We start from the raw sequence: 27176 nt of genomic DNA on the forward strand, positions 1-27176 counted from the left end.
CTGTGATTAGTAAAACCATTGCCATACAGCTCACTTATTTAGCAGGGAAAGCTCAAAGTGGGCTCATCCAGGCTGTTGTATTTATAGAATGAAGGGGTTGACTCATTGTCAAATTGCATATAGTAGGAAAAGTCTGCATGAGACTCCATGCACCCACAAGCCACCAGCATTCAGTGTGCTGTTCTGCTTCCCTGTGGGTCTCCTGGAAGGAGTTCTTGGCCTGGCTGTGGCTCAGGCCTTTCCCTCCTCTGGAGCCTGGACCAAACTGCTGCTGGGGTGGGAGGGGAGAGAGGGGTCGAGTGCATCCACCACAATAAGATCTACAGTATTTCCTTTGTATGGTACAGTGCTGTGGGATGGTGAAGCTTGCTGTTGCACTGGGATGTATTGTAATGGAATGATGTATTATAATGGATTTATGTAATAGAACAGGGCAGTGAATGCATAAGAGTTGAAAGGGAGGAAAAGAGGTGGAGGTTTTTTACTAGGGGAAGATTGTGTCCAAAGCCATCACCAGTCCCCGATGTCTGTTCAATATAGAAGATATTATTCAGTTTGCAGATGATACCGTATCAGGGGGGCAGCTCACATGCTCAAAGGTGGGGCTGCTGTTCAGAAGGACCCAGACAGGGACCTTATGAAATCCAGCAAGGTGAAATGCCTGGGAAAGAGAAATTGCTGGCAGACATACAGGCTGGGGCCTGATGGATTTGGGAGCAGTTCTGCTGAAAAGGAGCTGTGGGTCCTGGTGGACAGGAAGCTGAACATGAGCCAGTCGTGTACTCTGGCATTAAACACAGCCAACAGCATCTTGGGCTGCACTAACAGCCTGACCATTGAAAGAAGTGATAATCCTCCTTTATATGTCACTAATTAGTCCACATCCAGAATACAGGCATCACATTTTGAGTCCACCAAGTAAAAGAAAGACATGGATAAACTGGCACAAGTTCTCTGACTGTGGGAGCTGGAACACATGCCCTGTGAGGAGATGCTGAGGGAGGTGAGCTTGTTCAGCCTGGAGAAGGGGCAGCTTTTGGGGGGACCTTGCAATACACACAAGGAGGCTATCCAGAAGACAGAGCCAGGCCCTTCACAGTGGTGCCTGGTGGGTTAGACAGGAGAGAACAGAAAGGACTTGAAAAGAAAGTTTCAGGCAGGGAATAAGGACAGTTTTTGTCGCCATAAGGACAGTCAAACAGTGGAGTAGTTTGTGATGTTGTGCAGTCTCTGTCCTTGGAGTTTCTCAAGACTCAACTTGGCCACACCTTGAACAGCCTGGTCTGACCTCAGGGCTAGCCCTGCTTTGAGCCAGAGATTGGAGTAGAGACCTGCTGAGGTCCCTACCAGCCTGAATAGCTCTTTCATTCTGAGCTAGGACAAAACTTGGAGCCAAACCTTATCTTGTTTTTTCCTTATTTTTTGGTACGTGGTTATAAGCAAATTTTTCAGCCTCTTTAGCAATTCAGTTTCCTGTCTATAAAGTGGAGTTAACACCACTTGTCTACCTCAGCGGTATTTCAAGATAAGATATGTGAAAGGCTGTGATATTTTGGATGCTTTGGCAAAGTAGGTATAGACAACTAAGCAGGTAGGCCTTAAAGTCTGCCTGAGAAGCCAATAGAGAGGTACTGTGCATCTTCACAAGCACTAACTGTGTTGTCTTGGGGAGCTGTTTTCTGTAGGTTCACTTTCATGAAACTCCACCATATATATTTTCTCTTTGTGCTGCCGAGGAAGTTTATCACCTTAAAAGGTAGTCAGCTGCAAAATGTGTTAGTGTTAGCAACAGCTCTGACAGCAGGCTCTCTATAGGATTCTGCCAATTATGGTAACATTTGTCATATTTTCCCAGTTAATATTTTTCTTCCTGCTATGGTGGTTGTTTCTGTGGGATTCTCGACAGAGGGGAAGCAGACTTAGCTGCCTTCACATCAGGAGCACTGAATCTGGACCTACCCTGTGCATCAAATGTACAGCTAATTGACAGATAAACTGAGAAGTCTTCCCCACTCCAACTTTCAGCTTTTGTGATCTTTAGTGAGAGATTTGTAAAGCTGCTGTATAATTTTCTCACATAAATAAGGAATTGTCCTCTTTTAAAAAGAAAAAAAATATCTATTGGAAGAGTTACTGAAAATTACTTTAACTTTGTGGCATTTCAACTTAATAGTCTTTTAGATAGCATTAGAATAGGCAGGGGTGTATACATAGAAGTTTTAAGGAATCTTGGGAGCTTCAGATTTAGAATATTCTGTAACACCTTTTTTAACTGTTTCTTCTTCTCCTTCCCCACCTGCCTTTTCTTCTACAGGAAATAAAGAAGGACATGAAGAAAGAAAATACTGCTAACAAACCACCAGAGAAGCCTATAAATGAAGTTTCCAATGGAAGCCCTTCACTGTTGTCTGAGACAATTATTAGAACCAACAAAAAAGGTATAGTATATGGAAGCTTAAATGCAGATTAAAATCAGACCTTTAAAGGAAAAAAAGGTAAACCTTCCTTGCTTCTAGAAATAAAGCTAGAGTCTATTTAACTGCAAAGGCATAGCAGAAATTAAAAAAAAAATCTTATTGTCCTTTTTGACTGGCATACGGATGCATGTATTATGTCTAATATTTCCACACTGATTTGCACAGACATCCCTTTCTTCTTAAAGAAATCCTTCCTAGATACATTTAATTAAGGAAAGCCGTATGAAGAGATTACTAATGCTTATTAAAGTAGGGAACTGGCAGCTTGCATATATGGAGGTTTTTGCACAATTATGTCAGTCCACATTCACGTATTCATGTTCTATCTGGGACAGAGCTGATTACTGACAGAGAACTTTGGGAAAGAAAAAAAAAAGTGGAAAACATATAGCTTAACACATTAGTTTCCTGGGAAGAGTCTCTCACTGTCTTCTGTTTCAGACTAGAATGTGTACTCTTCATGTCTGGCTTGATTCCCAATGCAGATTCCTGTGTATGGTTTTGAGCTGCTAAAATGAAAGCCTCCAGATATTCTGTCTCTTTCCCTAGCTCCCAGTCCTGCTCTCAGAAATATCAGAACAAAACAAAAAACTGGCAATAAACAAGCTGGATTTTTCTTTATGTTATGTTTGTGCTCCTGTTTGTTTTATGGGAGGGCAGTTGGCTATATGCAAGAGGTGGGCTGTATTTTTTCCTGGAGAATTCCCTGACCAATTTCTTGCTTACTGTCTTATACAGAATAATCTGCTGTCATTAATCATTGATGTAATGTAATTTCCATTTTGGCACGTCTTCTATACTGTTAAGACCATGCATATGGAAATTTCCTCTTCTGTATTATCAGAGAATATTGTATTTGAGCTGGCAGTTTGACCAGAGGTCTTAAACCTAAGGTTTGCAAAACGTATGACTTCCTTTAAAATGTGAGGGGGAGTAACATCTACCTCTTTTGCAAGGAGTGATGTCCTCTGAAAAAAAAAAATTGGAAATAAATCTCAGAAGGCTTTGTCTTTTGAGTTGGCAATGTCATCTTGAATCTGGAGACACGTCCAACATTTCTGCTTTGGGTCATAGGTTTTTCAAGCAACAGCAGGATTAAATTACCAAGAATTATTCTTTTTCATGGCTGCTATACAGTACCATATGACTAGTTGGGAAATTATCTAGGGACCAAGCCTGTTCCATATTGCTTCAGCGGCTATTTGGAGAAGGCTGTGGCAGATGCAGAGATTCGATTCAGTCACAAGGGGATTAACAGTCCAAATATGATCCTTAGAGCACAGGCTTTCTCCTCCTTCTTCTTCCCTCTGGCTCAGAAGCTTTAAAGCATTCAGAAGATAAAGGAAGTTCTCTTTTTCTGACCGTAGCTGGAGAACACAAAACTTCATATTTATTGAAATGAGCAAAACAAAGACTGTCACAAAGATCTGTAGCTTGAGGAAGAGGTTAGTAGATTTCATATTAGGATGTTATTGCATTGGATTTCATTGGTGGGGATGGCAGGTCTCATGGCTGGGTTAGTGTCAGGGTTAGTAAACTTGTCATTTTGGCTGCTTCTCTGTGACTGTTGCCATTGCTGCAGAGCAAGCAGTTGCAGCTTGCTGTACCCTAGCAGTACAGCTAAGGATGCACAGAGCAGAGCAAGGCCAATAGCATGGTGCCAAAGTGGCCTTGTTTAAGTTAGGACAGCTAAGCAAGTAGTTACTGTTGTGTTCAGTAATAGAGTCTTCTAAGATCTATGTAGTGTATCTCCTTGTGGAAAGTCTTGCAATATTTTACTCAAGAGGGACCCATAATGCCACAGGGATTATTTTCTTCAAGTGTTCTTGTGCTCTTGTTATTAAGCCCTACCTCCATCTGTTTACTGATCACAGAATGTGACCTGACCTGAAAGAAGGTTGTTGGTTTTTTTTCTCCTCGTTCAGAAATGAGGTAGGATGCATCTAAAGGTAGTTAGCCACTCTTCAGCTGTGAAAATAGTAGGCAGTATTATTTATTTGCTTGGGCAATGTAATCTTGCTGCTTGGAACTTCAGAGCAGATCCAGTGACATGGGAGTGAAGCATTCTGTGCTGCTGTATTGTTTCTGTTACCAAGTTGATGATAAGTTGATAATGCTTTCCTACTTCTGTGGTGTTATGTTGCGTAGTTTTACTACTTAACTTGGTTGGCCTAATTTAAGTGGCAGCACTTTAGCAGGCACTTACATTTTGAGCAGAAGAATCTTGGCCTCTTGGGTTTTTGGCTTGTAGAGAGTTTTTCCTTGAGGAATATTGACGAGTGTCCAACAGTGGTATTAAAGGAAAATAGCTAAACTATTTTTAAGAAACATCTAAGTAGTTAAGAGGAAAAGAATGGATTTCTGCATAAAAAAGGTATTTCAGATCCAACTTTATATCTTCTTTGTACATGCTAATTATTTCTAAGCACTGTGTTGAAATTAAGTTTCTTACAATACAATCAGTGTAAAATTGAAACGCCTCTTCTAAGGGTTTATTTCATCAACAAAGTAAGGGACATCATTTCTTTGGATTACAGATGTAATCTAGGAACAGTTTAAAGTTGGTGTAACACCACTAGTAGTAGCCTACCTGCGTTAGTGCTTTCATTACATACTGAAGGTTGTAAATGATTGTGGTATTATTAGTTTTAGTTCACCATCCGTGAATCATTCAGGTTTTTATTAGAAAGACCAGGAGAAGATGGAAGGATTTGATTTTATCTGCTTTTCATTTGGGGCAGTAAAACCAGAACATTTCTCATCCTTTAATGTTCCTTACTGCCCACAAATACTAGGGACCCAATGGAAACATGCAGTAGAAGTTACTCGTGGTGGACTTAATTTAGGAAACTCTGTGCTTGGCCTTGATCTATTTGTGAGAGTTAATATTTGTAGGTATTTCCTCTCTTTACAGTGTTCTAAGTTTGATGTAGGAGTTAGGGCAAGACCTAAAGAAATAATGGGTTTATTTTCTAGGTCTCCCATGGAGTTGCTGTACAACTTTTGTTAAATCACTTAAAATCTGTTGGCCAAATTACCACACTTTAATTTCCAAGGTCAGGTATCATAATGTGTATTAATTTTTCAGATAGGCAGAGCCTTTTTCTGATGTATTGCAGTGGCATATCCAAAATAATTCCCAACTTCAAGGTATTTCAGGTGTCTCTGCCTCAGGCTGCCTATTGGCAAAACCTGGGTTATACCTGCCTCTTAAAGTTGTTGAGACCTGTTATAACCAAGCATGGTAGTGATGCCAGTTAACATCTAGGAAACAGAGGATTTTAATATATAATAACATTCCAGTGAGTTCATGCTTCATGTGGTCGGCTTGCATGTCCTTTGTCAGAACCTTGGAGGGGATTATTCTTTGTACAGTTCATACGCCAAGAAAATCCTTTCCTCACCAGGTGTGGGTCTTTCAGTATATCTCTTCACTTCTCCAGAATTTTTGATTGGTATATAGAACTATTGTTCTAAAACTTCTGCAAAGCTGCCTTAAAAACAAACCTTCGTGCTATTTAGTGTTGGCATTTTTGCACCCTACTAATAACAGGTTGTGAAAGCCTTTTCTTCCCTGAGAACATGTTCAGATTGTTTGAAAAAAGCAAAATTATGGCTATTGTTACTATTATTTAATAAGGTAAGAAAATTACAGTCAGGTCTTGAAACAGGAAAACATTGAAAGATGTCTTTTCTTTACTGAATGCTTTTCCAACGTGTTGGTATTCCATCTTTTCTAGGTAACTTTTCAAATCTAAAAACAGATCCAAAGTTGTGCAACCATTTCAGATCTGTCATAAATTCAGTATGATCTTCATCCAGGTATAAAGGGGCATCATGAAAACTTAGTTTAACTGTTAAATGGCTTATTTTAGGATAGTTTTGTTCTGATTTTGGAGTATCCTATTTTTGAGTATCCTATTGATTGCACTATTTCATGTATCTGGGAATATGAGCCCACTTGCTTAGGCCAAATCGCAAAACTGGAGTTGATAGGCTGTATTTTCTAAGTAAACTAACAGTTGTTATACAAGTAAACATATTTAAGAAAAAGATATATTGCCTTGCCAGATGTATTTGTTTTATATAAACTGCAAATGCAGTCTGCATTGAGGTTATCCAAGCCAGCAAATCTGGAACAGCTCATGTTCTTAATCAGAGCCAAACACTGAAAGCAAGGAAATGTTTTTTTCTAGCTCTCTTGAGAATTATTTACTTTACCTTATACCCTACACTTAAAGGATAAAGAGAATTTGCATCGTATCCTAAAAGGGAGAATTTTGTGAAAAGAGATTTGATAATATAATAGGTTTATTTTATTAATAAAAACCAAGTCTGTTGTGTACAAAACTGAGATCTAGATCTGTCTTTGTAAACGGAGAAATGGTAAAAGTATTTTACAAGAAAAATGCTTGATCATTTGGTTCACTAGTTTTATGATTACTTGCATACAAAAAGACACCCTATCTACTAAAAAGACAAGCTCATGGTGACTCAGCATATCAGTGTGTCGACTGAGTTTTATATTAAGTAATGTAGGAAAGCTATTATTCTGGTCATATTTTTCTACAGAAAGGCAAACCTCAAAATTTCCTTAATAAAATCTTTTATTACTAAACCCTAGCGCCAACAACTGCCTTTGTCGCGTGTCAGTCGTGTTTGATGAGGTGTCTGACCCTCAGTACGCTCAGCTTTGGTTTTCCTCTCAAACACAGGAAGTTTGAAGGTATTAACCTGGTTTTTGGTTGGATTATCTTTCTGCTGTTTATATTTTCAGGCTGTGTCCACAGACAGTCTTTGGTGTTCCCTTGCAAGTACTGCCAACTTCAGAGAAATCATAGCTAGCATAAAAAAAAATCCTTTTCATTTTTAAGATCAGCTAATTAGTGTATAATCAGTATACAGTTTACATAAATATGCACAAGAACAGACTTCTCGGGCTATTAAGGTTAAAATATGCATACAACATATGACACAAACCCAAAATGAGACATAAAAAACTAATGGCACAGGGAACTCAAATTCAGCAAAATATTTATTCTTTGAGTTTGAATACCATATCTGCATACATATACAGAAGTAGTGCCTCAGATAATACACATTTCCTTTAAAAGTGCTGTTTCTTGAAAATAAATACTTGGATAATTTTTACCCTCAGGTAAGCTACACTGCACTGAAAGGTGCTGCTTTCAGTTCAGAGGCAGGAAAAGCCACCGATCTGTGCTGGGCATGTGGGTGGCAGCCAGAAAGACACTTGGAATGGGTGTGTGTTACGTGGGATCTGTAGTGGTTTAACAGGTTTTTTCTGGAGGCAGGTGAGAAGGACTCTGTCCGATGCTAGAGGAAAGATCTCTACTTGGTAAAGTTCCCATTTGATTATTCCAAGCAGTATATTATGTTATACATGCAATGTGTAGAGGATACATGGAAAAAGCATAATTCTCTCTAGTGTTTCAGTTTCATGATTCCTTTCTTCTGATGAAAAAATAATTCTCAATAGTGAAAGTAAGGGGAAACTTAATGTGCATGGAATAAAGCTAATCTCGGAGCTGACTAGTAAGCTGCTATCAGATGAGGGGTAGTTGTCTAATGTGTGAACATCCTTCCCTGCATCATGGGGCCATGCTTTTGGATCCAATATCCTTTTTGTAGAAATGCATTTATGTAGTAAGTGAAATCATAAAACAGTGAAATTTAAAATTATTGCATTATCTGTCACAGGACATAAAATTAGTTCTTCTGGGGTTTCTCTTGTAATTGTAACTACACTGTGAAATCTGCCTAAAATGGGCTTATTATGTGGAACAAGAATACAGAGATAGGTGTTATCATTGTTCTAAATTTGAGATTAATCTGTTGACCATTGACATGTAAAAGATCTCAATGCTGTCTTGGTAACAGTGGAATGAGTGCTTACTCATTCTCTTCAAGCAGATCTTGTTTATAAGTCCTGTTATAATAATGACTTAATAAATTTAAAATCTAAACTGTTTTTCTGTGTTATAGTAGTTTGCTGCCCAGGTTTACAGTTAAGGTTTTATTATCCCAGTTCGAAGAGCTTATCCCAGTGAGATAATTTATTTTCCTGACATTTACTGTGCAGTGCCCCCCATCTTCTTTTTATCCTGTGTGCCTGCCCTTTCTTTTGAATTACTCCTTCCTGGTACTCTGCAAAATGCACAAATGCTGAGCCCTTATGTAGCTTCTGCAATTTTGCATAGCTATCCATCTCCATTTTGGGATCCTAGTGAGTATCACGAGGCTCGGTGCAGGAACAGCCTGTAGAAGTTGGCTGTAAAAATCCCTCATGATTTGAATTGAAATTCTAAGTTAATTCTATCCTCTGGGCATCTTCTGTTTGTGTTTTATGTGATGTGTTACATGTTTAGCTCAAGGAATCCCATTTATGGACCATACTGTAAAAACACTGAACAAAACCAGCCACTGCATCAGGGAGCTAACTATATATACACATCTCTGTGTGTGTGTGTGTGTGTGTGTGTATAAATATCTATATAACAGATTATGTGTATAATATATATAAAATATATATATAAAATATATATGTGTGTGTGTATATATATATAAAACAGATAACTAAAAAAAAGAAGAATAGAAGGGAAGATACATTATTGGGATGATTGCTAGCAGTCTCTTTTCAGGTTTCTTGCAGACAGAGAACACTGGTTTTAAAGAAAGATATAAATCTGGATCTTCATTTGGAAATTGGGAGGGCAGTATGGAGATAATTGTGACAACATTGGGTTTAAAATTTAAGAGGCTGCTGGATGCCGATACGCAGGACAGAGAAGAGGCAGAAGTTGACTCCTTCATATAGAATCTGAAGAGATGAGGGAGAGGGGTCAGTGATGGGCATTCTGTGCAGCTTGCAGGTGAAACAGAGGGAGGTAGTCATGGATACAAATGAGGACGTGAGTTAGTTTTATTGGTTGGTCTTTTTAAAGGTAGATCCAGAAGTATATTTGTATCAATGAGAAAGCAGAGATAAGTGAATTTTTAAGGAAGAGAGTAATAGGGAACAGGTCAAGTCATGGAATAGGGCTACAGGGACAGCTGAAACAATAAGGAAAAGAACATCTTTTCACAAGTAGTTTATGGAAATACGTAACAAATGCTGCACTAGAACGAATAGTCAGTGGAATTGCGTCTTCTCTTTCGTGAACATTTACAAATTTTTGTTTAATCAGTTAAAGCAGTTTTTCCTTTCTAAAAGCTTTGCAATACGTTTTACAAGCTTAAAGTATGAAACTAAGTCAGATGTATCTTCTAACACTTGTACGAGAATTTGCTGGTTCACTTTTTTTGACAGTGTATGATAATTGTCCAAAAGGTACTAGTCAAGAACAAAAACTCATGTGCAAGATATTCCTCTATTAGTGGTTATATTCAAATCTCCTTTAACACAAGCCCAAACCAATTAAATAATACTAAATGCTGGGTCTATTCTTGTTAAAGTAACAACAGCAATGAGTTTGAAACTTCCTCTTTTTGTAAAACTAAGTTTCTCCATCATAAAAGAGATGCTTTCTTTTTTCACAAGGTTCTGCAGAGAACTGTCTTCGTGCTGCCAGCAGTTCCCCACTTCTCATTGCTGTTGGTTATGTCACTTGTCACCTAGTGAGGCCCAGCTGCCTTTGAGGTCTGTCCTTGACCTTCTGCCTCCTGACTGTAGCTGTGTCTGTCTCCTTTAGCCTTTTACTGAGGTGGTATGGGATTTTCAAAAACAGCACAGCTAACAATTAGCAGACCAACCTTTCTCCTATGTCCCCTCTCACAGCCTTCTGTGATTAAGGAATGGCAGAAGATGAGCAGGGTGGCACATCTGAAACCGAGCCTTGAAGCAAATCACCGGTGTCACTGTACATTTCTCAGTTTCTAGGTTGGGGTATCTCCATCTCATATCTGGCAGCTGTGACAGGAGAAAGTCAGACTTCCTCTTCTGTGGTAGAGACAATGAAAGCAAAGGAGCAACGCAAGGATACTATTGTGGAATATAAAACTGGAATGAAAATTTGGGGTCAAGAGAGTATACTTTGACTGTGCAAGGTAGTATCTTTTCCATGAGCTCTGAAACTTTGGCAGTGTACTTTTATCTGGGTCAAGAATGCTTTTCTGGTAGTTCCTGGAGTTAATCTTGATGAATTTGTAACTGCTAAGTTAAATGTGCCCATCTAAGTGTGCTCTCACACTGACAGGCACATGTTTAGTTCAGTGCTGCTTTACCGTTGCTTGCTGGGATGGTGCTATGCTGCCTTTATGGGGATAGGGAACTGGCATGAGCCTTCCCTGTGGGGCTGCAATCAGGACTGTGCGGCTGTTGACGTCTTTTCCCCCATGGCCTGCAGGCAGTGATAAGAGCCAGCCATGCTATGGTAAGCTACGGCAGCAATCAGCGTACTGAGGCAGTTGGAGGTTCCAGCTCCTGTGACAAGCAGAAAAATCTTTGAATGGTTTCTGGGGTTGTAGGTGAGAAGCAGTGCCTGCCAACAGCTCCCTGGGGTCTCCTCCAAATTGCAGTGTCATGTGACATGAAATGAACACCCAAATAGTGATTTGTCTGAGAATTAGTTCTTAACCAAGCAAGCACTACTCTGTAGAGAAGATTTTTGCATATATGTGAAAGTTGAATGTAAACATATGCATTTGTACTTTTTTGGGTGATTGTATTTTTTAAAAACAGCTCCATACTTGTGCTCTCTGCATTGGGACAGAGCAACTTGTTTTGCTGCTTTTGAATCCCTTCAGTGGAGGAAACTTTTTTACTTCAGTCTACTTGGACCGGAAGGAAACTACAATCATTACTCAAGAGCTTCCTCTTCTGATGGAATGATATTTATAAACCCAAGTTGGGGTAAACTTCTGCATGCAGTGGCAAGAATATACACAGGAAAAATGAACCATTGCTGCTGGTAGAAAGGGTCATCACCATATTGGTGGTTTAGGAGAGCTGAGCAGAGAGTTCTGTACAAGTATGCAGTGGGAGGGACCTCTGTGAAACAGCTGCCAGTCTGGGGTTTGGTTAGCAGTGTGTCTGAGGGGTGGGAGCAGATATAACTCTGAATGCGCTTTGCACAGGATTTTTTCACCTGTTCTCTTGCGCTGAGCCCTTTCCCATGTGCTGATACGCAACATCTAGAGTGCTTTAAGCAAAGCTTTGCTGTTGGCTGCAAGTGACAAGAAACGACATGAAAGTATTGCCCATAAGGCATGTTGTTTGTGCCTTATCTGTGATAGATTCTGTTATACATTTTACTTCCAAGAACTGATCCAGGCTTTAAAAACTTTCTTCTGATAAAGTGACATGCCTGGAATGAACTTGATATTGCATTCATTTTAATTATTTTTCACATGCAGCGTGAAATACTTCAATTCATCTGGTTAAAAACCCCTAAAGTTAAGTTTACTTTGCTGTAACTAGATCTGAAAAACACATAGAGGTATCAGGCAGTGCTGATACTGCATGGCTTGGATTATTCTGAGTAGAATGCATTATTAGCTATGTTTGCTTTCAGATTTCAGATTCCTATATTATGAAGGTGCAGTGACTTGACTGACAAGATACTATACTTGCAAAAGTGTAATTCTTGTTTCCAATGGCATGACATTTCCTAAGTTTTATTCACTGAATACTTCATGCATGTTTTATCTTATTTTAGAATTTCCTCCCTTACAGTCTACTCCACCATTATCAAGGTGCTCACAGCATGGAAAGTTTTGCTGTTGTTAGTGGTGTGTTATGATGTATTGTACTGTTTATCTTTGTTTTTTTATGGTTATCTCACTGCTTCCTAATGCTATTTCACAGTTAAGATGCACCAGTAGTTTGCAGTAGTTCTTCTTCTATATCTTTCTGCATGTGCTTTTCAATTATAAACACGTTTATGCCACTTTTTTGCTTGGTGTTAATTCGTAATATCATTCTCTTTAAAAATTCAAAGCATGTTGCTGATGATGGTAAGGTGGTTGTGCTTGACAAGAGAGTGAAATGTGGAAGTGCTGACAAGTGGCTGATTGCAAATTCTTGGCCCCAAGCACAAGATTGCAATATGAAAGATTATTATTATCTGTCACACAGCAAGAGCCATTATTTCCTAATTTCAGCGCCGACTTTATTTAGCAACTGAAGCGGAGGCTGGGCAGAGGTCCTCATGGTGAGAAGTAGCTCCCTGCAGATGCCCAAATTAGCTGAGAATGAGTTGTGAAGTCAGAGAGAGCATAGTGCCACTAGCATGGTTCCCTGCCTTGGCTGCATCGTCCCAGTGAAGCCCCTTGTGTTTTTAGCTGTTACTACAGCATCTGCTGTGGCTGCATCTTCATAAATCTGCCACTCTGCTCCATAGAATATTCCAGAGAGCACTGGCAATGCAAGAACCCCAGGCCACTTGTGGCAGCCCAGCACACATCTGCTTCCCCTCCAGAAACACTTGGCTGCTTCTCAATCTGTTTCTGATACTGTTTGCTCTAGGGACTAGGTTTTATCAGCTTTGTTACCTGTACAGTGCTCGGCCTGGTACTGTGTTCATTACTCTGATCTCTGAGTCATGTACAATAGTAGATGACAGGGATAAGACTGTGTTTAATGATCAGACAGGGTACGGTAGCATCCCAGCCTTCCAGTAGCTTGAATTTAAACCATTGTATACATTTAAGCAACTCTTTATTACACTAGGTCATGTATTTTCCTGTTGACTATCATCCTCTGTCATGCATTCATTGGGGATATTTCAGTGGTAAAATAACCAATTAAAGTACCCTCACACAAGCTTCATTCATTCACCAGATATTCCATTCATTTTAAATAACTTTAAATGCTGTATATTTGCATTTCCTTAGTTCATTTAGTGCCATGTGTATCCTGGTGTAGACTTATGTTAGGCTCCTGACAGATTCCAGATGTCCTTGATCTTTATAGTCTGGTATCTAGTTCTGCAGAAGTTGCAAGATGCAACATCAGCCATTATTGCTTCATTTTGCAACTACAGTCATAAGACTTCTTATTTTTTAAGGCCTCAGAATTCTCTGCTAGACTACTGACTCAGCATAACGTTATCCTAAATTACATGGGTCATGGTTAATTCTGGGAATTCATAAGAGGTCAGGAAATGTGCAGGAAATGATTTAAATGAAAAAAAAGCTCCAGTGACCTAAGGAAAACCAGAAGATTCACTCACATGCCTGGCAGCTGTTGAGCAAATAGAGTAGCGGAAAATAAAAGTAATAAATCTTGAAAGGGTAGCCTGAGGCTGTAGTTTCAGAAACATGTTAAGCTAGCAGTGGCAGCAAAAAAAGAGCCATCTTTCCTGTTCTCTTCTTCCTATGTTCTAATACAAACGTTTGGCTGCATGGTGGGGCGGATGAGGAGAATGATCAGGGTGAGCATTAAACTAGCAAGAAAAGTCCAGAGGTTGTTTTTAATAGCAGGTCAGTCCACTGTCTGCGTCCTCAACGCCACTGAGCAAGCGCTTGATGTGACAGGACAGCAAGGAGTGTCGCAGGAGCTGGGAGAAGCAGAGGGAACAGCAGTGCTGCCTTTTATTTGGTTGCGGATGAAAATAGTTCTAAAAGTGCTGTGAGAGAGTGATGGTTTGTCAAACTTTGGAAAAGATGGTTGATGGTCATTTGATTAAATCAATTCCTAAAGAAAGCAGGTGCTGTGTTGTCAGTTTGAATGGTCAGCTGTTGCTCTTCACTTTTCTCTTGTGCTGGGGAGGTGTATGGCTTGGTCAGTGTCCCAAAAAAACAACACTACAGTTATATGCAGAACCCTTCTTTCCTCCCCGCTCTTCATCTTATAACCACAGAACCGTTGTGGAGATGGATTTCATTACAGACACAGCTGACTTGAGCCAGCGCCAGTTTATTCACAGCTTTAAACTTTGAGGAAGTAACTTCTCATTCGTGTAGCAAGTGTAATGGAAAAGACAAAAGGGACTTCACATCTATTTTTAGGAAAAGATAGTGTTTATCCCAGCAAAACTAAAAAAAACCATATAGAGACATTACAAAATTTAAACTGAGACAGATTTTTTTAAGAAACTATTTTAAGATGAAGGAGTTTATTGCAATGTATGCCTCAATTGCCCTGTCAGTTCAAGTAGTCCTCCACTCATATTTTTAATTCTATGTGAACTCATATTTTCATATACATTGTATGAAATATCTATTAAAAATGGAAACCAATAGTGCCAGAAAAATAGTAAACTTGATGTAGTGCTTTCAAATACACAAAGTGCATTTTGAGCACTTTTAAAGTAATTTTATTTTCACAAAGAAAAGTAATTGTTTCACAAATAAAAGTGATATTAGTGCACAAATGCATCATTGTAAGAGCTGACACAGTAGCTGTGTAATAGACTCTCTATGATTCAGAAAGAGACGGTGAACAGACGAGTAGTGATGAGTGTTCAGATGACATCAAAAGCACTATGAAGAAGGCAAATTCTGAAAACAGCCTGCTTGCCTTGCCTGAGATCAGAAGTCTGGAAAACTCAGTTTCAAGAAAACAGAACTGGAAAAACGGAGTGTCAGTAAGCTAGTGTGCAGTTCAACATGAATTGCTCAAGCATGTTGACATGACATTAAGCAGTCTCAGGCAGCATCCTCGTACAGGTTTGTGGAGGTGACCCAGTGGAGATAGAAGTAATTTGTGTGAATACTTCTGTGGGGTAAGAAGTTCAGTGTTAGGGAAAGATTTGGTGGCAGGTTCACTAAGGGATCTTGGGTGCATGCCTGGCTAGAGTTAGGACAGCTGTGCAACTGTTTCAGGAATTAGTTAATTTGGCAAGAAGATCAGGACTGACATAAAGTCATTACTGCTCACAGCGTGTTGTCAGAAGTAGAAATGGTTGTGACTTTAGAGTCAGAGCTGAAGGGTATTAGGGTCAGAAGTCACGCAAGTATGACATGCCCAGATCTATCATGGAGAGCAGAAGTCTGGGTTAACTACTAGATGAAGAAGATTTGCAGCAAGTAAAGCAATAGACGTTTTCAATGTGGAACATGTACAGCTTAGAATTTAGCATTTGGTACAGTGTAGTAGGGCTGCGTTATTTCTATATGGAAATCTTTTTCTGTGTCATTTAAAATCCACTGCAAACTTGTAAAAAGCTGAAAAAGCAAGGTATGTTAAGATAATTAGAAAGATGGTTGGCAATAGTTCCCTTCACTAGGGGACAGAATGTTTAATTTGTTAGTCACTTACTATTCTGAATTTTATAGGGGAAGTTGTCATGATATGTAGAATACAGAACTATTGAATTAAAAGGCAGACAAGCTTTTAATATAAAGATGCAAAACCTAAGGAGTATCTATTCTGCAGTCAGGTTGTAGGGAGTTCTGTGCCATAAAACTGGGAATACAAGTATGAAGTGACCAGTTTATCTACCTGATTTCACATTGAGGTTGAGAATAAAAGTAAACAGTAGCTCTGGAGGATTTCTGGTATAATGATGAAGGCTTCATTCCCTCTTGTCTTTTAGTTACCTAAATGGAAGTCTTACCAGTTAACAATCAAGAGAGGAATTAAAAGCGCTCAAGAGAGGCTGTCTGCAGCTCCCTAGTGAAATGCCAATCCTCACAGTCTACAGTTCTAGTATTTGCCTCTGATCCCAAGTGCCATTTACTGCAGATAAGATCCTAAGGGAGTTCAGTTCGGCCTGGTGAGCTGTGGGATGGGTTGTACTAACATGAGGTATGTAAACAAGGAAAGGCATCAAATACATTAAATCCAATTTCTGTGAGTTTGCCGACAGCTCACACCTAGTTGCAATAGCATACTTTGCTCTTAGCATCTTTGCCTGTCAGAGACTAACTTACAGGAAGGAGAGTGCATCAGAGCAGCTTTGCTGGATTTTAGCAATCAAGCTGTAGGCAAGGAAGATTAATAACAGAAATACTCTAGAATCATGGGGCATAGGGGGTTTAAAGGGTAGCCTTAAAATAGACTTGTAGCATAGCTGAGGTTGGAAGACACCTCTGAAAACCCCCTGCTCAAGCAGGACAGCCTAGAGCCAGTTGTCCAGGACCATGTCAAGTGGTTTTTTCAAGATCAGCAAGGACGAAGATTGCACAGGCTCTCTGAGCAACCTGCTTCAGTGTTTGATCACCCTCCCATTTAAAAAAAAAAAATAAAAAAGAGAAGAAAAACATTAGCTATGTGCCATTACCAACTAGACATTCCAGTCCAGTGAAATCCCTGCTTTCCTACTTTTCTGGTTGCTGGCTAAATAGCAAGGTGCTGTACGGTCAGGAGCTTGTAGTCTTGAACGCTCAAGGCACAAGTTGTATGTTACTGCAGAATGAAGCCACACCATGTATTAGGCTAGTTTTTCAAAATACAAACTTACTACTCTATATTTACAAAGACTTTCTGGAAGGGAATGTTCTAGAAAGTGTCATTGTACATGGAAGAAAAAGATAAATGTGGCAAGGATAAAAGGATGTCGGGAAGGCTGAGGGGAGCGTGTTGTCGATAGGGGAGAACTCAGCTGAAAAAGCAAGCGCAAGTGAATAATGGCCATAGTGTCCATTAGCCAATGCTGAAAGAGTTGAAGGTCAAAGAGGTATTTTTAAAAATCCATGCCAAGGACTGCTCAAGTGTGTCTGCCTCCCTTGCCAGTGCTCCCCTATTAGAGCAGCATCTCCAGCATAGAATGCTCTGGTAACTGTCATGTGGTCAGCTGGTCCCAGTATACTGCATTGAATCCTTTAACTTGCAGCTTCACAGAGAAGCTTTTAGGGACTTAGTTTTCTTTCTTTTAACACCACATAGCTCCGTTGGTGGAGAGCACTGGATCAATTCATTTTCAGTTGCCGCTCTTGAAAACTGTATTTGGACGATCATGCTATCAGTCATTTATTTCTCGCTTTCATCTCACAATAGTAATTTAAAACAATATATGTATGTAGAGCAAAGATTAAAACAATGAGAAATCTGAATATGTGCAAGGTAAGTAAATACAACTTCAGAAATCGGAGCAGGTGGCATGAGTAGAAGAAAAAAATAATCAGTTAATGTGTGTTTGAAATTAGAAGATATCAATGGTGCCTTTTATAAATACACTGTTCCTGTATTATTTGAAATCAGCAGAGAAGCAGTCAGGAGGAGAGAGGGCAGATGATAAATGATTCATTTGCTTGCCTCCTCCTTGAGATTCTTTTCTTTGCCAACTTGAGATAACAGATGTCTTAAAGATTATGAATTCACAGGAAAATAACTCAAGACAGTGGGCAGCCAAGACAGTATTCTGATAGCCTAAATATATATTTTTTTTTTCTTCTATTTTATTGCCTGTTGGATCTCAAAATCTAGAAAAGCTCTTACATAAATGAATTACTTTGCTCACAAACATTTTGGTTCAACGAGGCTTTCAATGAGGAGAAGCGGTTCTTCTGTATTTGGACTATCATCTGTTTTGTTCATTGTGAGTCAGCTTTTGGTTACAGGCAAGTCAGCTGGGCATGAGGGAAACGTGAAGACTGATTGTCTGTTGTGCTATACATCAAATGTAGCACTTCATGCAGAACTTTGATCATTGGTGAGAACACATTTCAAAGGACACTTCATTTCTTTAACTGTATGGAATTTTTCAAAGTTAATTCAGAATAGCCTGTATTTTCAGCTCCACCAGGGTAGCATTTCTCTGCAGTAACTATTCACTAGACGAGGTTCTTGCCTTAATATTCTAATCTCTTAGGCATCACTAACTCCCACCACCCAGGTCTCTTTTGAAGACGCCAAAGAATGACTAGAGACTAGTGACGATAAAACTTCTGCAATCTGAAGCAAACATGACGGTGTATTCTTTCTGGTATTCTACATCAAGAACACACTGCATTTAAAATATTGGAAACAAAATAAGATGTGAAGTAGTTATTCTGACTCAGAAAGGGTGTATTTATATACTCCCACTTTTAGAAAAAGGCTGGTTACATGGGTGAATATCATTCATGTGGATCTGTGTACTAACTGAAGTGAAAACTGAAGGACTGATAGTTTTGCAGTAGTGGCCAATACTATGTGTTGTAAAAGAAGGGGCCATGTTTGCATAAGTCACTCTGGGTTTGTCTGCAAGCAAACATGTGGCCGTGAAGTGCTATATTCTGTATCAGAGGGGTGGTCTTCCTTTGCATAGACTCTGTGACTCTGTATTCCTCTGTTTCCACATACAAATTCAGCTTTGTTCACTCAGCTATTTGGAGTTCAGAGGTCTTTTATGTGCATACATAGCCATTGCAAATTGATTTGCAAGAGCATGTTTAGTCTCACAGTGAAGGCCAAATGGTCATCAGATTTGTTGTCACCCCAGCTTCAGGTTAAATTTGATCTGTCGAAAAAGGAGATCAAACAGTGCTGGGTTTGCTTTTTCCTCTTGCTACTGAGTCATTGTCCCACCTTACCACATTCTTTTCTAAGTACTCTGTTTGTCTTTACAAAAGGTTGTTTAAATTGGAGTTTCGGTGCAGGCTTCTTCTCTCTTAGTGGGTTTTAAGATATTGAACATCTATGAACACTGCAAAATAAATAAAACAACAAGATAAGTCATCTAAGAGCAGACAAAGAAATATAATTTACTCAAAAAAACCCCAAACCTTAAGTAATAAGTTACTTACGAGGATATTTCTGTAACTAAAAAAGTATTAATTACCTGAGAGGCAAATAAGTTATCAGATGTTTTCCATGCTTCAGTGTCTGTCTTCAAAGGCAAAAGACTGTGAATTACACAAAGCTTTACATATATTAATCTTCCCTTGCAGCACAGAGATATCAAGTATCTTTTGTGTGGTGCTTGATTTATAATTTTGTCTAAGATATGGAGTCCTAGATTTGCTTTTGTTATTTTTTCATCTTAGGTATTGATGGACATTTCTTCTACACTTAAATGAAGCTTTCTATATTACTGAATTTCCTTATGCTCTGTTTTTAATAATGCAAGCAGCACACACTTTATAAGAACAGCCAGGGTTTGTATTAGTTCCCAGGTTCTGCTTTTTGTGAGGATACTTAGACAGATATTAGTTAGGTGACTTAATATTTACAGATGATTGTATCAGGATATAGTGTAGCTCATAGTAGCTCTGTAAGCAAACATGTTGCTGCTGTTCATAACATACAAAATCATTTTCCCCCTGAGGACAAATACGAGCATGAGCCTGGAAGGGGAAGCTGGCTGTGGCTGCAGCTGTGCTGAGGGGATATGTGTGAACACAAGACATGACCGAGAGGCAGCCAGGGCAAGAGGCTTGAAATTCCTTGGTCAAGCAAGGGCTGCCTATGGAAGCTGCCCTCCTGTTCATTTTCTCCAAGCAGCATCAGAAATTAACCAGAAAAAGCTGCTTTTAAAGCAAGATTTTAGTGGATGTTTGTACCTGAAGCAGTTGGGTACAGCACATAACACAAGGGCTTTCAAAAATGTTGAGCTCTAGTACAGAGGGAGTCATTAACAGCTGTCTTCCCTGCAAGCATGTCTCGTTTCAGTTGCTTTTGTGGTCACGTGCTTTCCTGTGTCCCTTTCTACTCTATGTCAAGAAGCTCCCTTGGGTAAGACCAGCTTTCAAAATCGTAGCTTCAATATTTGAAGAGGTGTGCGGTGAAACTGGAGAATGTACTTGGGCCTCTCTAAACAGATGCAAATGCCATCTTTAGACATAGCAATGCTCCCGCTTACTGATAAAGCAATTAAAACATTTGACTATTGCATTTTGTGTAATATACATGAAAGAAAAGGTGAAGTCATGAATGATCAGTGAGCTGCGATGGCAGCAAGGTTCTCAGAGGCTTACATGTGCATGGTACTTAAACAAGAAACATTTTTAAACAGGTTCTTCCAAACTGATGGAATAGTACTGTAGACCCATTATGCCTACCTGTGACCATATACACAGCTCGAATATCAGGTTACACCTATGTCTATGCTATCCTACCGTCTCAATCTTGAATAATATAAAAGAATAGAGAACAGGGAATATGTTACTGGAAAATCATTTAGTAATTGTAAATCCTGTGAGTAATGAAGTGCCAAGAATATATTACAAAAAGCGGTGTGTGTTTATGTTTTTGTGCTTTAAAAGTGGTTATGAGGAAGAAGTAACAGAAGAATGTTTTATTGTATTGACATTTTTGAGCAGTGTGATTCATACATTAATCACACAGACTCACTCCCATAATTTTTCTGCTCTCACAAACACAGAGTGCCCTTGGGTTTTTTAATTGCTTTATTTCATTACTGTAAAGACAAAAATGCATCACTGCAGGATTTCAGGGGTTTTATTTTTGTTCATGTAGGGAAACAGTATTGTAAGGGAACAGTGAGAAAAAAACAGAGAAGTAGAGTATTGCATACTTGTAAGCAACAGGATTTGGGCGAGCACATAGGGGCAACTTATTGTATCATTTTGTACTGGCATCTCTTCTTGAGGCTGTAAGATGTTCCATGTTTTTAGTTTTCCGTTTATGCTGAAACAGCTCCTGTTCCTTGCTCTCCTGACTGAATTTGCCTTAACTTTGAGTGACTTTCCCTTTTTTTGCTTCTCAGAAGGCAAGTACTTGGAGGCCCTCTCTTTTTGTCTCTTTAATGTTGAGCAAGTCCTCTTATTTTTTTATTTCTTTTTTTTAGTGCCGCTCAGGCTTATAACATATTCCATCATGTAGTTTGTTGCTGTCTGCCTTGGATATTTATTTGCAATAACAGCCAGTGCTCTGTTAAAAGTCTAACTGTGGAAGATGTTTTATGAAGTCCTTGAAAGATGCAGAAGCAGGTATCTTTTAAAGTGAACTTAACCTTTCAGGTGCCTAAATATCTAAGTAGACTTGCAAATCTTTCCCATGTTACTACCATTTAATTATGTTGGTCATTATGACAAAATTAGACCTCTGGGGTAGTCAAATGGGACTCTCAGGACTGGAACCAGAGGTTAGTCATTTGTGATAAATGCAGCAAAGGAGATCAAATAGTGACTAGTCTTACCTGGAGAGTTTTCCAGACCTTGAGGAATGCATTTGTGTTTGGATAAATGCTCTTAAGCAAGGCAAACCAGTGGTTAACAGGTGGACTTGCGCTAGAGTAGGCAGTACTTTGAAAGGCTGAGATGTGGCAGGACTTCCCTAATTTGCTGCTTAGGTTTTGCCTGGGATCTCTCTACAGACCTGTGTAAGAACTCTGTCAGAGTCGCTGAAAGGTAGTGAAGTTGTGCAGGTGCAACTAAAGAGCTAACTTGTCCTGAAGAACTTTGTCTTGTAAGAGGTGAGGTACCCAAGATAATCCCTGAAAGTCAGGGTGGGGGAATTAAGCTGAGCATGCCTGGAAGCAAGAAAGAAAATCTTAAGGGAGTTTGACATGAAATAACTGGGATGCAGCATAATATCAACAATACAAAGTTCAGTGCTTAAACTTAACTTGAGGAAGTGGAATCTTGTTCTGTGTTTTGCCAAGCCAAGTGCCATGCTTCTCTTTCTCCAGCGCTGGAGAAAATGCATTGCTCACCGTGGGCAATTTGATTTGTCACTGTTAATCTGTGTTGTTGGTTTAGCATTAGTGATTGCAGTCAAGCAAATCCCTTAAACTCAGAGCTATAAACCTGCGGATGTGCGGGATTTCAAGGTATAAGGTCTGCTTTCCATGAGAACTAAAGGTACAAAGCAGTAATGGGAGAATTGAACATTGTACCTTTCAGATCTTTTGATTAGACACCCCCTTAATAAATTACAGCTCTTTGAATGTGTTAGAATCTTGTGAAAAAAAGTAAAAAGAAGGAAGAAGATCGAAAGAACATTTATCTGTGTGTTGCATCTTTTGAAAATGACACTAAATTAAAGAACTAAATTGCTGGCAGCCTTCTTACCATGAGCCATCGCTCTTAATAGTGCATTTGTCAGTTTAATTTAGTACAAATGAATGCTTGTAAATTCCACAGAGGCTTGTTTGAATGATGAGAACAACCAAGAAAATATGGGAAGATTTCTGTGGCATTCGAGAGTTTCTCCCCACCAAAAGCTCAAGATGCTGCAGAACTGACTAGATGCAGCTATTGTGGAACTCTTGCCTCCTCTTCCACATTGCCTGAGGCAACATGTTCTGCCTCTGCACTCTATATGCAGGCTGGTGACTTGCCAAAACAGATAGCCTCTGGGTTTGTTTCTCGTTTTTCCCATCTGTTGCTCAGTTTTGGAGAACAGTGATACACATCTTGTCTGCATGATACAGAAACACTTGTCCTGTGCTGGTGGAATGAACTATCGTGTATGGATATTGTGGCACTGTTCATTTCTGAGGATGTGGAACAGTGAATGTTAATTTTCATTCTCAGTACTGATAACTTTTGGGAAACGTACCAGTTGTCATAGAACTAATGGTGTCTTGGGCTTTAGAGGGCCAGCAGCAGCAAGAATAGTGGATTTATTTCAATTTATCATATTTATTTATTGTTCTTCTGTACATTTATTCCTGGGCATTTGTGCAACCCTCAAATAACAAAGTTTAGCAGCATAACGTGCCCTTTAAAACTACAGGTTATTTTAGATTATAGCAGTTTCACGATGGAAGCTGAGAAATAACAACAAATCTTAACACGAGGAGTACAATTGAGGGCTTCTCCTGCTGTGTTTTCGTTTTAGCAGAGCTGAAGGACGAGTAGTTGGATAACCTCACATGCTGAGCTGGTATGTGTCAGGAGCCCAGTAGAGCAGCCCTCCCACAGCTCTGTTCTCTACAAGGTTTTGAACATGTTGTGGCTTAATTGCCATGGGAGACACATGCCCGAGTGTTTCTGCACAAGTGACTACTGGTCTTGGTGTGTTGCAGAATCAGACCCATTACACCAGACTGGCTAAGTCATTTTCCCAGTTTACCAGTGCATCGCCTAAATTCACACATGGGCTTCCTAGAATTTAGGATTTGTCTGGGCTTGTGTTTCATGGCAAATTTCATCTAGTTTCCTAGATTTTAGAACAATGCTGGATAGGAAAGTGATGTGTTTGCTTTGTCTGTGAATGTGTTAATATTTTTTGTTTAACTTTATTGCCTTTAATGGCTTCAAAATGAATATTTAAATTGTATAGATATTCTAGGTTAAAAAAGATTCTAGGTTAAAAATCTGACTGATGTTCCAAGTGCCCAGTATGAAAGAGAGGTGGTTATTTTGGTTAAACGTTGTTGATTTATTGCATATGTTCATTGTATAATGGCTCTCATGAGTACAGCAACCAGGAAATGGGTTGCTGTATTTTTTGCATCTTTCCATCATTTCTTGAGGCATTTGTTCAATGTATGCTGTTACCTGTTGGAGTGAAAATAAAATCTTGACAATGTTGGGGGGGTTTGCCCTGATAAGAGAGACTTACTTGAAACTGATGTAGCAGATGTCAGAGTTAAGACCTGCAATGTCATGTCATTACAGAGATTCTGAACCTGTCAAAAAGCGCTGATACTCTGATAGCTAAAAGTGAAGTAGCACCATTGTTTGCATTCTTTAAGAAAAAGGCATATTTTTTAAAGCTGTTCTGGAATTGGTTTTTTTGTTAAGTTGGACCGAAGTCAGCTTCAAGACAGAAAGCCGGTAGTACAAAGGTAATATTTTTGGAGATTACTGTTTAGGAATCCACGTGGTTTGATCTAAGTGACTTTATTTATAGAGAGGAGAGCACATAGTAAGCTGAATGTGCAGAGTGGTTCCACAAATTAGAGCTATTTGCTCTCATTCAGTATATGTTGTGAAGTGCTACTGTGCGTAGGCAATTTTAGTAGTGTGAATTATGTGATGGAACATAAGAGAAATGGGAAAGATGGAATAGCAATTCATGTTTGGGTTTGGTTTATTCAAACGCTTACTCTAGAGATCAATACAAAAAAGCAGCAAAGAGCAAAGTAGTTGACAGCTATCTCAAAACCTGGCTGAGGGGATAATATTTTGGGATTATCTCATGACAACATGAGATGTGCGCAATGAGAATAAAAAGAGAAAAGGCCTTTTATGGGCCATTTGCAAATCTTGTTGTATTTCTGTTCTTGGACTTTGTAACTTCAGCTGCTATCCAAGAAAGAATACTTCAAGCATGTGTGTCTCATTCTTTACAAAAGCTAATTTATTGCTATAGAAATCTATTGCCTGCAGTATTTCTTAAAGCTCCTTATACAGTCATTTAGTATGAATTATATGCTAGTAGCCAGTGTAGCAAACTCTTTTGGTAATGTATACTTGCAAGTTGTCTTCTGAGTACAAGAGAAGAAACCAAATACACAGGCAAGTGCAAGATCTTCTGTTGGGTAATAGCCCCTCTTATGTCAACAGGTGCTCATTGCACAAGGGGTGGTGGGGAACCCCAGTACCAGGGAGCGGGACCTAGCGCATGTTGCAGTGAACGAAGTCACAAAGCTACGGGTGACCAGGGCAAGCCTTTCTGTTGACACATGCCCTGGCATTACAGTGAGAACAGAAACATTTGCTGCTCCTTGAAATGCACTGCTTCTGAACAGCACTAGATGAGAGCAACAAATTGTTGTTGTTGGGAGTGGGCAAGAGAATGGGTCATTTGGCAAAAGGTGGTGTGAAAGCACTGCTTGCTGCTGAGGAATATTTTTGCATCTCTGGAAGCAGATGAGAAGCTGAACGAGCTTTTCCATTCTTTACCAGGACTGTGTAACTGCTTTTAAAGTACACTTGAAAAAAAACTGTTTGGAACCCTGTCACCAAGTCCCAGTTTTTGTCCTGTGATGGAGTGTTTCACCTGTAATGCTAATCCAAAATAATCATCTACACTATGAAGTTTAAAAGATACAGGTACTAAAACTAGCAGCTTTGATGAACATGCACATTTTCAGTTCTCCATGTGGTCGAGTTAATGTGTAGTTTAATACTGTGTTTTACATTTTCCTCCTGAATAATGGAGTATAAAATATTCAATGTGTATGGGAAGGTTAAGACTTTCCTGTTGGAGTTTAGACTTCCTTGACTAAACCGCTGGTAATGATTTGATTGCATTCTTGATGTTGGACCTGCAGAAGTTTCTACTCCTTTTATATGCATTTTAAAGCTTCTAGTCTCAGAAAGAAAAACATTTTGGTGGTCTATGGTTAACCTGTGCAAGTGTCTTTTGAGTTTATTTACAGTTGCTTTTCTAGCATTTCCTTCTGCTTTGGCTTAGGCTTAAATAATTATCTCAGCTTCACTATTTCAGTTCTGATTGTCAAATGCACAAGCCTGGCTCCTCCTGTGGCATATGGAAATGCTCCACTTCTTAGTTAATTAATGGTTTTCTCCCAAAAGCATATGACCACTAGTACTACATTGTTGCTTTAAGTTGCGTCCAGTAATTACTGATGTTATACAAAAGGCTTATATACAATAAAAGGCCTGAATATTTCTGCATGTTTTTAACAAAAGAATGAATTTATTGAACAATATGAGGATAATTTTATTCAAATTGCCATTATTCTGATGGTGCATATGTGTTAAAATGTGATGGTGTAACAAAAATATGTTTTCCAGGCTCATAGGTTCCTCACAGACAAAACTTGGTCATAAAATTCAGAGCAGCAGCCAGATGGCAGAAACCTGGAAGTGTTGCTGTGGCGTCTAGCAAGAAAGAGAAAACCTACTCCTCAGTAACAGCAGAACATTAACATACTCGGAGTAATATATTACTAGCAGTGATGGCATATTGCATTGTGTCTTAATTGTGCTTAATGGAGCCCTTCAGTCTCCAGGATTCAGCTGCACACATCAAAGCAGGGCTTTTGCCAGTTCGTCTGCTTGTAGAGAAACACAGCAGCTTTACATAACCAGTTTGGTAGAGTACTGGAAGTACCTCAGATATTCTATCTCCCCTCACCCCTCCTTGCAGTTTTATCTTTCTCTTCTCTGGTATATTAATGTCACAAATGAAAAGAAAAGAAGCAAACCAAACAAATAAAACCCATCAACACTCCCTTCCCCAACCCCCTGAAAATATTAACACCGAGCTTACTTCTCTTTTCTGCTAGATGGAGAACAAACAGACCTCAGTAAAGTGTTTGTTTTGGAGGTTTTTTTTGTCATCTCTCCAAAAGCATTTACCCTTCTAAACAGCATGTGGGTGATGAGAGAGTTGGAATTGACATGTCACATCCTAAGTCAGAAATAAACTGCCAGAATCCTCCAGGTTAAGAAGGAAATTGCAACTTGACAGTTCCTGTGCCTTTTAAAATCAGAATTGCATTTGTGCTAGCGGGTGGGTGTAAGATGGTCGAGTCCTTGTGTTGTGGAAGATAGTGACAGAATCCACATTAAAATTGAGTGTGACCAAGACTTTACCTGAAGTCTCTTAACACTATCTTCAATACACTTTGAAAAAGCAATTTAAAAAGTTAACATTTTAATGCTATCTGTTTGCTCTTAATTAGGTAACTTCTGTTTCTCAAAAGCATCTGCTGAGGGTGGTGGTTTTAAGAAGAATTTTTTCAGAAGTAAGCTTGTAGCTCAACCTTTTTCTTAATATTTGCATTTTAATATACACAATTCAATGATTTATAACAAAAAAGTGATACAGTAACCATCTAGACTGGCAGTCCAAAATAGCTGTACCAGAGCTCCATCAGTACCAGTAAAATCAGTAACATACAACCTAAAAGCATATATGTCATCTCTTACTTGTACAATAGTTGCCATTTGTCGTTTTGCGCATTTAATTTAGAACTGGTTTCTAGC

General features: G+C 39.1%; 1 protein-coding gene across 13 annotated transcripts in view; it reads left to right on the forward strand.

Annotated features, from left to right (window-relative positions):
- The window catches only part of SH3KBP1 (SH3 domain containing kinase binding protein 1), a 229699-nt gene that overhangs the window by 80600 nt on the left and 121923 nt on the right, over positions 1 to 27176 (forward strand). For all 13 annotated transcript variants that reach the window (XM_065071807.1, XM_065071817.1, XM_065071781.1 and 10 more), the window contains one exon: positions 2315 to 2438. In XM_065071807.1, coding sequence (XP_064927879.1) covers positions 2315 to 2438 — 124 coding nt within the window. The remainder of the gene's footprint in view (positions 1 to 2314; positions 2439 to 27176) is intronic.

This window comes from Columba livia, chromosome 1, assembly GCF_036013475.1.
Source record: "Columba livia isolate bColLiv1 breed racing homer chromosome 1, bColLiv1.pat.W.v2, whole genome shotgun sequence".
NCBI lineage: Eukaryota > Metazoa > Chordata > Aves > Columbiformes > Columbidae > Columba > Columba livia.